The sequence below is a fragment of the Equus caballus genome, chromosome 26 (assembly GCF_041296265.1).
Source record: "Equus caballus isolate H_3958 breed thoroughbred chromosome 26, TB-T2T, whole genome shotgun sequence".
Lineage (NCBI taxonomy): Eukaryota > Metazoa > Chordata > Mammalia > Perissodactyla > Equidae > Equus > Equus caballus.
Window position 1 is genome coordinate 21,742,296 of NC_091709.1, and position 15,232 is coordinate 21,757,527.

Below are 15,232 nucleotides of genomic sequence, written 5' to 3' on the forward strand. Positions count from 1 at the left end.
TACAAGAAGATGGCTGAAGACCTGGCCCAAGAAGTGGAGACGTGCACTTCCTACTATCATAAGGAGAACCTCTTCCAGATGCAAAGAGCCGAAGAAAGCTGGAGGGCAGCCGTGTTGGCGGAGAGAAAGCTTGAGGAGCTAAGAAGAGAAAATGAGCACAACAGGCAGAGGCTGGCCATGTTGGAGGCCTCGTTCCAGCCTTTGCCAAGAGGCAGTTTTCCTCCAGCTGCTCCTCCCACGGTCCCCAGAGGCCCAGAAGTGTGGGGGATCCCCTGGGCCAGTAGGACCCCCAGGAAGGAAGATGGCCCTGCCACGAGGCCTCAGGGGCCTGGGGTCACCTGCAGATTTGACTCAGCATCCACAGCAGCTGGGCCCTCAGCACCCCAGCCACGGCAGGACATCTGCACGGGTGTTCTCTTTTTAAAGGAACTTTGATTTTTCTCTTTGTAGTTTAGCTATTATTACTTAATTGATTATTCTTATTCAAGTAGATAAAGCATTCTACTGTGTAAGATATTTTTTCAAGTAAAGTTTCATTTAATACATTTCTTATCAATAATTGCTTTCTCTGTCCTTGGACCCTCTAGAATGAGACAGTAGGAGGGTTGAATTTAGATTTAAATGAAAGGTCACTATTACATAAGCCATCACTGAAGTTGGTCATGGAGATGCAGAATACAATAAAGACCATTTCTGTGTGCTCTGAGCTCTTATTAGAAATCTCCTAAGTAACTGAATATTTGCCTGAGTAAATTAGATTTGTATTAAAAACCAGGGAAAAATAAGAGAAAAAAGACCTCAACATACCATCGCTCATATTTCCTAATCTTTTTATTTATTCCCAAATTCATAGATTAATTTAGAGGATAATTTTCAGTTGTTTTTTGTTTTGTAATTTTTTTTAAGTTATGTTGTATTGTTTAAGATACTGTTTGTTGTTGAAAGTTCTCTCCATTTCATGCAGTCAAAATAAAGGTTTTCCCTTGGTGGCAATCACATATGTGCAGACACACACACACAAAACACAGCACAGATATAGAATAGTTTGTTATTTTAGTACCTAAGGAAAATGTAAAATTACAAAATTCCAGTTTGAAAGTTTTTTTGAATAAACAAAAGAAACAGACCATGCAATCCACCTCGATGTACACACAAGAATCCTAAATCCTGTACAGAGAAAAGGAGAGGTGCCTGATGTATCTGACAAAATTCCCGTTAGAAACACTTCATCCCAATGGTGCAGATGAAGAGACTGAGATGGAGCAGTTTCCGGAGCTGAGACAGGGAGGAGGGAAGGGCCGAGGATGCGGGGCTCCCAGGGGCCAGCGAGAGGGAAGCTGTTCCCAGCCCTGGGCTGGAGGGAGGAGGGGAAGTGGTGTCCTCTGGGCCCATGAGGGGCTGTCAGGGGAACAGGGAAGACTGCCCCCACCCTCTGTCCTCCTGTCCTCCCACCTCCTGCTGGAGCCTGGGAGCCCCCCAGAGGCCTGGGCAGTGCAGGCAGAGGAGTCAGCCCGGGCACAGAGCCGTCCAGAGAGGGGCCCCGAAGGAATCTGGAGAGTGACCAGCACACTGGACTCTGCTGAATCTGAAGTGTGAGGGTGTTATTGCCTTCCTTCCCATCCATTCATTGTTACACTTGGAGCTTCTGTGATGTCTTCTGCGCTGTTCCAGGTGTTGGGGATGCAGCGATGCATAAAAGAAAACAGCCCGATGAGGACTGGGGGCCCCAGAGCTTACATTCTACTGAGGGGCAAGGTCAGATCATAAAGAGCAAGAGACGAAGGAGGGAAATACGTGCTCTACAGACGATTCCTATAGGGGGATGGTAAGGGCGGTGACAGGCTAATACTCAGTGGGTGACATTTATGCTGAGATGAAAGGTAAGAGGAGTTAGCCTGGGAGGTCATGGGCAGAATGCTCCAGGCAGACAGAACAGGAAGTATAGAGACCTGAGAGGTGGCTTCTGGGGCAGCGGAAATAGGACTGAGATGAGGGGGAGGGAAGGTGGGCAGGGAGCAGGGCCCACTGCATAGATGTCTCTGTAGTGCAGGGGAGTGACACCAGGGAAGGGTGTAGACCTGGGGAGGAGACAGAGGGTGGATGGGGGTATACTGTGATGTGCTATCTACATAGATCTCTGTGGCTTCGAGACAGTGGAACGTGGGGTGGGGGAAGAGGGGGCAGCATTTTGGTGAGGGGCCTCACAGGGGTCTGCTGGGAGCCCTGGGGCTGGCACTGGGGTGGTCATCACAGAGATGGAGGAGCAGGACTGATGGGGCTGTGTTTGACTGTTCTGGGGTCTGAGAAGAGGAATGAAGGAGGACTCAGAACTTTTATGATCACACGTGTATTATATGCGGAACTTTAAGAAAAATCATAGTAAAATCTTTTCAGGGAAATCTGAAAAATAAAAATCAGCTGTGTGTGGATGTAGTACACTGAGTGAAAAGCTTTTTTCGAAGGAATAGAGAAGGGAGTAGTCATGTCCATTTGGACGTCCATGAGGTTTCGACCATCCCTGAAGGCCCTGGGGATCAGAGGGTCTCACCTCTTAGGCGCTCCTACAACAGGGGATCCCAGGGCAGCTCCAGGAGGGGCTCGAGGGCAGGGTGAGGGTTCCCAAGGGTGATGCATCCACTCCCTTAGTGGAGCCGATATGATGCTACTCGTGGAGATGCCAAGATGAATACTCAGTGGACCCCAGCAGAGCGCAGAGCCAGTGGAAGAGGAAGACCCACGGACTAGAAGTGCTCGTGGAGGTGGCGTGTGCACCCACTGCAGGCACTGTGCCCTGCTCTCTACTGTCCCTGCAGCAGGCTGGGCGGTGGGTGGGAGGTCAGGGAGGGTCTCTGGAGGACGTGGTCCTGAGCTGAATGCTGAAGGAGAAGGAGGAGTTATCCACGGTGCTTTACACACTTTCAGGGGCATATGAATCACTTGGAGATCTCGTTACAAAGCAGATCATAATTCATAAGGTCCTGGGTGGGCCTGAGTCCCTGTACTGCTCCCAAGTGATGTCCATGCTGGGAATCCACATAGAATAACAAGGATCTTGAGATGAATGAGAGGAAAAGTGTAGGGAAGATAAAGAGGGCAGTGCCATTTCTGGTCAGGGTTCTGCGCAGACACAGACAGGAAGGTACAAACAGCCTGGCAGAGCAGATGTACAACTTCTGCAGGAAATCTACTCCCAATTATCCTCTCAAACGCTGCTAACTACTTGGACGGATCCTGTCCCAAGTACACGACCTGTTTCAGAGAAGCATGAGGAACCACAGACTTGAGGTCGCTCTTGGGGAAGCCAGCCACGGAAGAGTTGCTTTAGCTTCAGAATGCTCTAGTCAGTCCACAGCCCCACGTCCCCTCACTTTCAGCCCAGACCTGGAAACCCCTCTTGACCTGTCCTTGTTCCTCGCCGTCTACATCCAATGCATCGGGCCGTCCATAGATATTTCCCTCCAACTCCCTCTGTTCTCTTCTCTCCATCTCTGCCACCACCCTCCAGTATAAACCACCACTCTCTCTCTTCCCTGGGTCACTGTCACTCTGCTGACCGTCCTTCCTACTGGGCCCAGGTCACCATGCTTCCTCCCATCGACCTCCTCTCGGCAGACACAGCAGACTCTTTAACCCATGACCTGGGCAGGGCCAGAACAAAGCCAGGCTTGGACGTGTCTGACCAAGGTGGGGCTGACTCCTGCTCTCACCCCTATGTCTCCTGCCTCTGGGTCACAGATGGCAAAGGTGGGCTCACATCCCACTGCTGTCTGGACAGCTCTGTTGGTGCTTGTTTTGTCCCTGGCATGTTATGGATAGCTCCCCTTTACACTCATAAAATGGCTCCAGTTATGACAAGAAATTAGATAGTTACAAAACTAATACCTTGCACGAGTTCAAACTTTTCCAAATAGTAGTGCAACATTTTAAAAAATATATAAGCTCATGAGAGAAATAGACAACATGATTTCAATCCAAATCTAAATGCAGCCTCGGACAGTTGAAGAATCATCACTATTTTGTCAATTTAGCCAGAGTGAGGACATCACGTTTTTGGTTCAGATGATTTCACATTCCTTCTTCCAGGCCAAATAGAAGCCATCTTTGTTTTGAGAAGCTCACAGTAAGAACTGAATGATATCAGGGATAACATAACACCAAATATGTTGGATTAAAGTCAAGGCCTTTCCAACTTATTGAGGAACCAGAAGGGACTGCTCTTGAAAATCTTTTTGCAAGAGTCCAAGTGATGTAGATTTCAAAGATTGAAATCATCTTGTGAATTATAGATAAATAATGCCTGTGTATGTTAGACTCAGTTACAAGCATGTTTTGTGGGGAAGTAAGAGATTGAGTCACACGGTATAAGGTAAAGACATGAAGTTGCTATACCCAGAAAAGGGCTCCTAGAAAGACAACACAAAGAGAAAAACAGCACAGTAGTGATCTCCTTGTGCTGGGGTTCCTCCCTGCCAGGCTCTGATTCAGTGGTCTTGGGTGGGGCCCAGACATCTGTATTTTAAATATATTAAATATGAATTAGTATCCTGGTTAGAAGCACAGCACGTTTTATTGATAAAGAAACCACAACAGCAAGCATTCTGCTCAATATGACAATTAGTTGAGATAAACCAGAAAGTCTATTTCTCTACCATTTCTTTCAAGTGGAATATAAAATTACTTAGTGGATATTTTTCAAGAGCTACACACGCATACACACCCACAATGAAAAGATGCTCAACATCATTATCTATCAGGGAAATGCAAATCAAAACTACAATGAGGTATCACCTCACTCCCGTCAGAATGGCTATAATTAACAAGACAGGAAACAACAAATGTTGGAGAGGATGTGGAGAGATGGGAACCCTCCTGCACTGCTGGTGGGAGTGCAAACTGGTGCAGCCACTATGGAAAGCAGTATGGAGTATCCTCAGAAAATTAAGGATAGATCTACCATATGATCCAGCTATTCCACTGCTGGGTATTTATCCAAAGAACTTGAAAGCACAAAGGTATAAAGATACTTGCACCCCTGTGTTCATTGCGGCATTATACACAATAGCCAAGACTTGGAAGCAACCTAGGTGTCCATCAAGGGATGAATGGATAAAGAAGATGTGGTATTTATACACGATGGACTACTACTCAGCCATAAGAAATGATCACATCCAGCCATTTGTGACAACATGGATGGACCTTGAGGGTATTATGCTGAGTGAAATAAGTCAGAGGGAGAAAGTCAAATACCATATGATCTCACTCATAAGTAGAAGATAAAAACGGCAAAAAAAAAACCACATAGCATTGGAGATTGGACTGGTGGTTACCACTGGGGAAGCGGGGAAGGGGGAGGGCAAAAGGGGTGATTAGGCTCACATGTGAGGGGATGCACTATAATTAGTGTTCGGGTGGTGAACATGATGTAATGTATCCAGAATTTGAAATATGATGTACATCCGAAAAAAATAAAAATTAAAAAAAAAAAAAGAAAAAAGAAGAATTCAATAATTTGGATAGTGTGTCCATAAAGTTGCTTTGAGATTATTGAGGAAAACTGTTGTAGAAATATAATGTGGTGATTTCATTATAATAATATTAGTATCAAAATGGGAAAAAGTAGCCGATGAATAACAATAATTCTTTTCCAGTTAACAAATTTGTACCATATTTTATCAAGTTCTAAGAAGTACAGCTGCCTTTTGGAGATAGTCTTGATCCAGCGTTTAAATTTAGTAGTGTCATAATAGTGTTTCATAGTTTAAAACTGAGAAAGTAAGGAGATGTCATGCATTTAGCAGATTCTTTAAATTATTATGGTATATTGCTGAGAAGAAATGAAATCTTTCATGTATTTTTAATTCTTGAAAGGAGTGGTAAAACGTGGGAAGGAAAGATGTATATTCAGACACAGGCCTCCTTTGAAAAGACTACCTGCGCGCTGAAGGAATGTGGAGTATTGGAGTGATGAGTGTGAGGAAGTTTTCAAGGCAGTGTTCTAGATACAAAAACTCTTTTTGAACATTTTCTTAACTTTATGTGAAACATATTTTTATTTGAAAGTTGACCATGGCTTAACTAATTCTTCAAATATGGCAGGAGTTTTTATTTTTTTTAATTCCTTGTTTTCTTTTTTAAGTAAAATGTCTATTACAGACAGGACTATAGCATAGACAGAGCCTGGCTGATTTTAAGTGTGTCATCTATTGGTTGTAGTACTGACAAAACATCTGTATTTTGACGTGAAAGTCTCTAATGCTAAATACATATGATTACTTGTATAAGCTAGAATATAACTGTTTATGACTGGGCGTCTCTTTTAGAAGGAATAAAATACATGTTTTTTTAATGACTGGAAAAATTTAGCTTTTAAACTAAAATATCCCATAGAAGTTACATTTGGGGCTTGTGGGGAAATTTTCATTTATTCATACCTGGGTACATCAGAAGATAAAGTAAATTATGTCACTTGATTTGAAGAACATATATTTTTGAACCTTCACTTAATATTCAAGAAGTTGTTACATTTTCACTAGTTAGTAGGACAATGATTGGCCTTTAGTGCATTTTTACCTTCCATTTTTGAGAGAAAAAAAGAAACATTTCAAGGAAAGCTTGTATTCTGTATCATAGAGAATTAAGAAGTGGTGTACCTGGTGTTTGATATTGTTTTGGTAACATTCTATACTGTAATTTAATACTCTGTTGAATTCTGGGAAAAAGCCCAAATCATTTAGAGTATTAACAACAATTTTAGGTACTTTTTTTCATTACTTGGATTTCCTGTCCAGATTGGATATTGTGAATTGTCAAATGAGTGCCTCCCACCTCCAGCTTAAATTGGAAATAAAATTGTGTTGGAGTTTTGCAGTAAAAAATGCAAATGCAAGGAGGTAGCAATGCAGGATACTAAGATATCGTAGGTGAACTTAAGAGTCAGAGGAGAGATTCTTCGAAGTTTTTGTGTCATGGCAAACTCTGTCATAGACATGACCATACCAGGCTTTTGCCCACTTGAAATTAAATAGTAATATTCTTTCTTTCATGATCATTAAATTCTTTTGAACTTTTTTAAAACAGGAAAAAAATAATATATGTCCACCAGAACGAGATGTGCTACAATTGAGCAATCAAAGAATGGATCAAAAGATAAGAGGGATTTGGGTAGGTAATTTTAGCAAAGAAAATAATGCCACATATTGGCTTAAGTTTTAGAGAAATTGATATAACACATTGGAATAAGTGTTAAGTGTTACCAATTTAGAATCAGTTTATTTGGTAAGGATTGCATAGAAAGTGAGAAAAATGTTGAAGTTCTGTCCTAGAACTCTGCTCGTAGTTATGTTGCTTGGCCAGCCTAAAAGTGATTTAAAGGACAAGTGACAGATCCAGGTCTAGTGCTCTCATCTCTGCTGAGAGCAGATCACATATGTTCAGCAGTTTAGGAGTTTATTAACTGAACCCTGGTATTTTTCCCACCCCCCACATTTGTTAAACAAGTAACTTCAGATAGAAAAAAATTAATGCCATGAAAGTTAAATCTCTTTTTCCGTAGAGATTTCTAATGTATAAAACTGTTTTGATGATTCACTGAAAGTTAAGGTTAAGCTTAAAAATGAGATTCTACAATGCTCTGAAAGTTACTTGTAAATGATTGCATGCAATTAGGCTTACATTCTATTACAGTGTTCTGTAGAATGACTTGTATAACTTTGTGAGTTTTCTTTAATTTTAGGGCAGAATGGTAGCCATGGACCTTTGTACTTTTTGTTGACCCATATAGAATGTTAACTTTAATTTTTTTTCACAATTTTAGTTTGAAAACATAGTAAAGTTGATGACAAAATTCACAAATGGCTCCTTTACTATTCACTTTCCCTTCTTACCACTGCTGCCATTATAATTTTAGCAGGAATTATTAAAAACAGAACAAGACCATTTGGAGCTGAGCTGTTCAATATGGTTGCCAACAGGCACATGTGACAACTTAGATTTAAATATAAATTAAAATTAAATAATATTAAAATTCACTTCCTCTGTTTCACTAGACACATTTTAAATGCTCAGTAGTAGGCAGATGTGGCTAGTGGTCACCCTACTGGACAGCGCAGATAATAGTACATTTCCATCATCATAGAAAGTTCTAGTGGACAGCACTGTTTTAGAGAATCTGAGTTCCGCAGTAAGAAGATTAGAAAAGTAGGAACATCTTAAGAGAGCTGACTGAGGGCAGAGGAGAATGGGAGAGTCAGGTAGGAAACACAATTTACATTACTTATGTCTTCTTGATTTTAAGTATTCTTTTAACGTGATACCTTATTCTATTTGTCCTTTGACTTATTAGAAAAAATTTTATATGGATAAAGCCTATGTTCTTAAGTCTTCTAGTTAGGGCCACTATGAAGATGACTCACTAATTTTTATCTCTATTCCATAGTCTAGATATCAACCTTTATTTGCTTAACAAATATTTATTGATTGCCTAATATGTATTAGATACGTTTTTAGGCCATTAGAAAAAACACAAAGTGTCAGTTTACCTAGGGGGAAGACAGACAGTAAGCAATAAATAAATAATGTCAGGCAGTGGTAAGTTCATGAAGAACAAGAGAGCAAGGTCAAGGGACAGATGGTGACAGGGGTGCGGTTGTAGGTCAGGCATGGGATATGCTATTTTAGATAGAGGATCCGTCAGGGAATGTTTCTTGGATGAGGTCACATTTATACAGATACCTGAGTGAAGTGAGGGAGGGAAGCTTGTGGATGTCTGAGGGAAATGCATCCCAGGCTGGGGCCTCCAGGCAGGAGTATATTTGGCTCAGGAGATGAATAGGGAGGACGTCACTGTGGCTGAAGCAGAATGAGTGAGGGCGAGAATGGTAGTATTCTCCCTTCTCAGCTCCTGCTGACCATCCCTATGTTCGTATTTGCCTTTCTCTCTTAAGGGCATCCCCATCCTTCTGGGGACCCAGTGATTTTATTTTTTATTAAAGGTTTTGTTTTTTTTACTGCTCTTCCTAATCTCCCAAGACAGCCATTTAGTCTGCAGTTCTATGAGTTTTTGTCTGCGTACTTTTCCTGTAGTTGCTCCTGCCCTGATACATATTCTTACTACAACTCTTCTCCAACTGTTGTTCAACACTTAACCTCCTAACTCCCAAAACAGAGTTCCTTCTGCTCATATCATTCCACTGCCTAGAGATCTTCGCTGGTGGTAAATATAAATGTGGTTATATAAAAAAGTGTTTCACCTATGCCTAGGCTTATGTAAATAAGGAAAGCAAGGAAAATCACTTTCTTCTAAAGTCAAAATCTCTGCATATATTGTAGTTCAATTAGATTATGGGCTAAGTGGATTTTTTTTGAACTAACTTGGAAGGCTTTTGTCATTTCATACACTGTCTTCATGGGAAAATGAGTTATGAGTTGTAAACAATGCATACAGTTGAAGTCTGCTTCATTGACAAGTTGATGATTGCCTGTATTTCGGATTTAGCAGAAAAATGTTTGGGAGTTGGTATTTAAGTTTTGCTCAAATGCTAACTCTTTGGAATGTACAAGATTTTTTTAGGCTGAGTGTTATGTTTTGGTATATATACTTGTCACCTTACAGAAAGAATGTTTTAATTTGAGCAGTCTTGAACATGTTGAAGATTCCTGTTCATAGGCTTTTGTAATGTGTGATTTTCTACACTGGTATCCAACTAACACTAACATGCTTGTGCCCTTGAGTTGTGTTCACACTAATACTAGAGGGAGGGTTGGTTAAAACAAAGTTTGAGTGTTTTACCAAGGTCCTCGGCTTGGTACAGATATAAAAATATTTGTAATACTTTGGTATTTGGATGGAATTTTTACATAGGCTAAACTTTTATTTAGTTTGGCCAATTAGAAATTGTTTACGCCAAGTTTATTCTATGTTCCTTTTTGAGTGTGAGCATATAAGAAAATCATAGAGGGCTAGTTTTCATTGTGAAATTGATAGTTCATTACGTGTTTTTGGAAGTCATTCCCCTAACTCCAGAAAAAGAAGAAATTCAGGTTTTGCCAATCTAGTGAAATAACATTTTATTTTCTTAATATCTGGTTTTAAAATCATATCTGTATTTAGTATGCGAGTAGGTTATAATAGTCTTTCACGATTGCTGTATTGTTCTAAAATATCTTCTGGAAAGAAGAGGATTTATGGAGTAATGGGAACATCCTGGAAAAAATTATGATAATTATAGTGAAGCTACAAATAATAAATAAACTTTCTCTACTGCTTAAGGAAAAAGTCTCAGCTTTTCAGTTAAGGACCAATAACTTCTCGCCAACCAACCTTTCTAGCATGAAAGGCTACTATTGCTTGTTTCTTCCTCTGCCCTCACTCAATACTTCTGACACCAGATATGTGAGTCTTTACCCCACACCCGACCAATTTTCTGATACCAGCTGAGTGTCCTGCAATTCAGTTCAATTCTGACACTACCTGGAGTTGGTATCGGATCCCACAGGTTAAGGGCTCAGTTGCACACAACTGCCTCCACCTAAGATGCCAGTTACAAGTAATGGGTTCCCAGGTTACTCACACTTCTCTCTAACTGGGCTACAAATTGAGGGTTCCCATGACCCCCTCCTCAAGTTTGATAATTTGTTACAGTGGCTCACAGAACTCAGGGAAACACATTTACCTGTTTATTATATAGTAAAGAATATGATAACGGATACAGATGGATAGCCAGATGAAGAGATGCATAGGGCAAGGTCTGGAAGGGTCCTGAGTGCAGGAGCCTCCGTCTCATGGATTTGGGGTACGCCACCCTCCCACCATGTGGATATGTCACTAACCCAGGAGCTCTCGGAGCCCTGTACTTCAGGGATTTCTATGGAGACTTCATCAGGTGGGCTTGATTGATTATTAATTTAATTTCCAGCCTCTCTCTCCTTCCCAGAGGATGGGAGATGAGGCTCAAAGTTCCAAGCTTCTAATCATGGTTTGGTTTTTCTGGTGATCAGTGCCCACTCTGAAGCTATACAGGAGGCCACCAAGAGTCGTCTCATTAGAACAAAAGATGCTCCTATCACCCAGGAAGTTCCAAGTGATTTAGAAGCTCTCTGTCAGGATCCAGGGTCAAAGACCGAAGATGCTAGAAGTGTCTTTATGGCTTACCTTGCTCTTTGAATGGATTGTTTACCTATGCATGATTTTGTAATACTGTGCGTTGGTAATTTGGAAAAGATTTCCTTCCAAATCTTGGAAGAATGTCTGCATCATAAAACAAACTAAAATTGTTAATATCACCTGATTTCACCAGAAATCCTTTAAGTATTGGGGAAATATCAAGCTCATAATGGTAGAAACAAGTTTTCCAAAATTCTGATTTTTGCTTGAAAATTCTGTGCTAATCATTGTCAACAAATGCTGTCATTCATTCTCCCTCATGTGACAGGTTCACTTTATTTTCGAGAAAACATCTGTCAAATACTCAAGTCTGCATAATCATAGTTTGTGGTTTGTCAGTTGTTCTTTCAAGTAAAAATAGTGTTCCATGAAAAAAAATCAGTTCAGTTGCAACTCAAGCGTTGCACTTGTGTTTTTTCTTTAGCAACAGTGTGCTTTGGATATACAGCAGAAGTACTGTGCATACTTCTTATTTGTCATGTAGAATTAAAAGAAAATTTAAATCAGTATTTGAGATTTAATAAAATTGATTTTTCCCTTTTTATCAAGGACTTAAGAGAAACTGGCATTTTTTTTTTTTTGAGTAACGAGTGTGCCTATTTGTGAGTAATAACAATGAATTGCTCACACAACTTGGTGCCACTGCCTTGATTTGTGTGCTAAGATGCAGCAGTTTTATGCATTGTTGTTTCGTATCATCAGTGCCAATATGACCACGGTAGAAAAGGCAGATGACACCTTAGTATTATTATGAGAATATATTTTACTTAAGGACCTCCTTTCCCTCATAGGGCCATAGGGGATCCCTGAGGATCCATGGACTCCACTTGGAGAACTGCTACTATGGAGGAAAGCCACTGGATTTAATAGAAGACTTAAATTTGAAGTCTCGCCGCCATTTTTTATTCTTATGATGATATACTTCATTTCTCACAATGTCAGTTATCTGTCTCTTGTATCAGATAGAGTTAAAAATATCTTGCCTTGTGTTTTGCTTTTGTGTTGCTTGAGTTACAATTGATAAATTATGAGAAAGCTCTAAGTTTAAGTTGTTGCTATTTCTGAGTGAGTTTCTGCCTTAGCTGGTTTGGTTTACTTGTCAGTCACGAAACAGTAAACACTCTAGATAGTTTCATAGAAGAAATTTAATCCAGAGGATTAGGTTCTTAAAAAAATCACTGGAAGCACTGGAGAGAGGATCTCTAGCTCAGCTTTCAGAAGTGACTCCTGGATTCTTGTGGGACTCGCCAGCCGGGGAAGCTCTCCCTCTGCCACAATCAGGAGGGTAGTGAGTGAGTAAATCAGGAGGCTGCCTCTGGGACTCCTGGGTTCAAGAACATGCTTCTGTAGCTGCAGCCCAGAGAAGAATAAGCATCCAAGATTAGGTAACTGCCGCTGAGCTATGCCCGGACATTGGAATGCAGAGTCTAGTTGCCACTTCTACTCTTATCTCTTGACATCCCTGAAGCTGGAAATTGGACACTGGAATGCCACTGTGGAACAACCCACATCTCTTCAGTCATGCTGGAGAGAACAGCCAAAAGCAGCAGGAAGAGGGCTTCCCCCTCACTCTGCCTTCCAAAGCTCATGTTAGTGCATCCAGTTGGTGGAACCTAGGTTTTATCCAGAACCTTAACTGCACATGAATTGGGAAAATAGATTTGTTTGTATCTTTTAATCTTTCCAGCTTCTGTAGTTGAATAAAGCATACTTGGAGGATGAGAGAATGGAGTCTGAGGGCTAATTGATCGTATCCCCAAAACCTGTTTTTCTGCTGCTTGGTGATTTTCAAATTGTTTCCCTTACTTCCATTATTCTCTCTTTTCTCACCTCTATTCTAGTCATTATTTAATGACAAAGGTAGTTCTCATTTTTGTAAGGCCATTTCATCCCTCTCTAGTCCTAGCTTCTGCTTCATCAATATTTAAGTTGGATTGGATAGTTATACCCCGGTGACACCCATGTTCAGCCGTGGTCGACCTGTACTTAGGTCTTGTAAGCCGGACTTAGAAAGCCTTTGGCCTGCTGATAGATCTAGGCATGCTCCATCATTTCAGTTACCTTGCTATGTGTTCTACATTTTACTTGATTGAATTTTTTTGGACCCTACTTACTACATTTTTGTAAGGTTTGATTATACTTTCTAAGAACATTAAAAAAAAAAATCTTCCATGGCCAACTATTATTTCTAATATTTTTAATATCCTTGTAAGCTACCCTTTGGAGAAAAAGTGTGGATAACAATAGAAATAGGCCAATATATGTTATTTATTTCTTATTAAATGTGGAATATTCTTCTCCAACCTCTGTATGTAACCCTATAGCTAGATGGTAAAATGCAAGCATCTTATCTCCCATCACCTACTCCTTTTTGTTTGTCTCCCTTTTATAAAATTCTAGGATTACAATGAAAAAAAATTAGTTTTTAACATGTCTCAAATACAAATAAACAAAAGGAATGCAAAACTTGTCCAAAATACCCAGAAGCAAAATCCCAACCACACAAAGATAAGGTAATAACAGATATGCTTTTTTCTTTCTCATCATATTGTTTTATAATCCCCTACTTGGCAACATATTATGGTTCTCACCATTGTTTAAACAATAATGTATTATTGGCATCTTTTGGGTTAAGGAAATTGATGAATATCTACTGGGAAATTGGTTAAAAAGTGTTTTTTCTGTAGGTGGTAATAGTTGTAGCCTTTATTCTTTGGAAAAAGAAGACTTATAGCATCAAAACTATTTTCTTTGCTTAGTGTATTTCTTTTTGTGAAATGCAAACTTTTGTTAAATTAAAATTATTTAGTAAACTGAATGATTATTAAATAATTCAGATGGTAGAGAAGTGTTTGAAATAGAAAGTGAGGGATCCTTACACTTCCTCCTCCATAACCCTCTTCATCAAACTTAGCCACTGTTAACAATTTGGCACGTTCTTCCAGACTTTAAAACAATGTGGATATGAACGTATATGTATCTGCGGTCAGTTAGTTTCTGGAACATGATTTTTGGGAGCTCAGTTGTTAGTTGTTGTACTTTGACAGACAGCGTCTAGGGGGTCGTGTGGAGGAACTGTAACGTGTGGACATTTGGATTAACTTCCAAAAGCGGAAATGCAAATGTTTAATTACGTTAATTTCAAATTGTTTTGTAAAGAAATTTTTTAGCAGTCTTTCTGCTTATTATATACTTTTAATCAGGGACTTCATAGTAAATATTGTTTCCTCTGTAATGAAACATATTTATGCCCTTACTGCTTTCAGCTATATTTCACAGAGAGGAACAGTGTTTCGAAGTATGTTCCATTTCAAATGTTCGTATTCTCTTCAGAAAGGATCTTATAGAGAATTCTGTTGGTGCTGACTTTGGTTTGAAAGGGTATAGAAGGTGTAAAATCTCCATGATAAGAATTACCTTTCATTCTGTTTGACTTTCCATTTTGAGAAAGTTAGTTTTGCTTTTCAGATGTGATTGATCTCACTGGAGATGATAAAGATGATCTTCAGAGAGCAATTGCCTTGAGTTTGGCGGAATCAAACAGGGCGTTCAGGGAGACTGGAATAACTGATGAGGAGCAAGCCATTAGCAGGTAAAAACATAATTTATATAAAGTGGATATAAGTTCTGTTTATAATAGAAATAATAATTGGCTTTAATTAATTTCAAGAGGCACAAAAATATACTTTGTTATTCTAAATAAATTATGAATATATTTCAGTATTTTTTTTATATTTTATGTAACCAAAATTTTCATTTTCTAGTTCCAATTGCATTTGAAGCTTAGATTTTTAGGACTTTGGAGTGGCATTATGGGCACTAAATTTAGGTGTATATTTTAATGTTTCTCTGGTTTTTTTTTTTTCTCCTAATCCCTTTTGGATACATTGTCCAATTCAGTTTATAGTCGTTTATAGAAGGCGTCTGCAAACATTTTCCTGTAAAAGGCCAATGGTGAATATTTTAGGCTTTGTTGGCCATATGGTTTCTGTTGTAGTTACTCAGTCTGGTGTTGTAGTATAAAAGCAGTTATAGATAATACATTATTTAATGAGTGTGGCTGTGGTCCAG

At 39.7% G+C, this 15,232-nt stretch overlaps 1 protein-coding gene across 6 annotated transcripts in view; it reads left to right on the top strand.

Moving 5' to 3' along the window:
- USP25 (ubiquitin specific peptidase 25) overlaps positions 1-15,232 on the top strand; it is a 147,904-nt gene that overhangs the window by 34,979 nt on the left and 97,693 nt on the right. For 3 of the 6 annotated variants that reach the window (XM_023629890.2, XM_070252433.1, XM_023629891.2), the window contains one exon: positions 14,630-14,753. The exons of 2 other annotated variants lie outside the window; for them this stretch is intronic. In XM_023629890.2, the coding sequence (XP_023485658.2) occupies positions 14,630-14,753 (124 nt within the window). Of the gene's footprint in view, positions 1-7,077; positions 7,162-14,629; positions 14,754-15,232 lie in introns of all 6 variants that reach the window. One more of the 6 variants, XM_070252434.1, reaches the window with a different exon arrangement.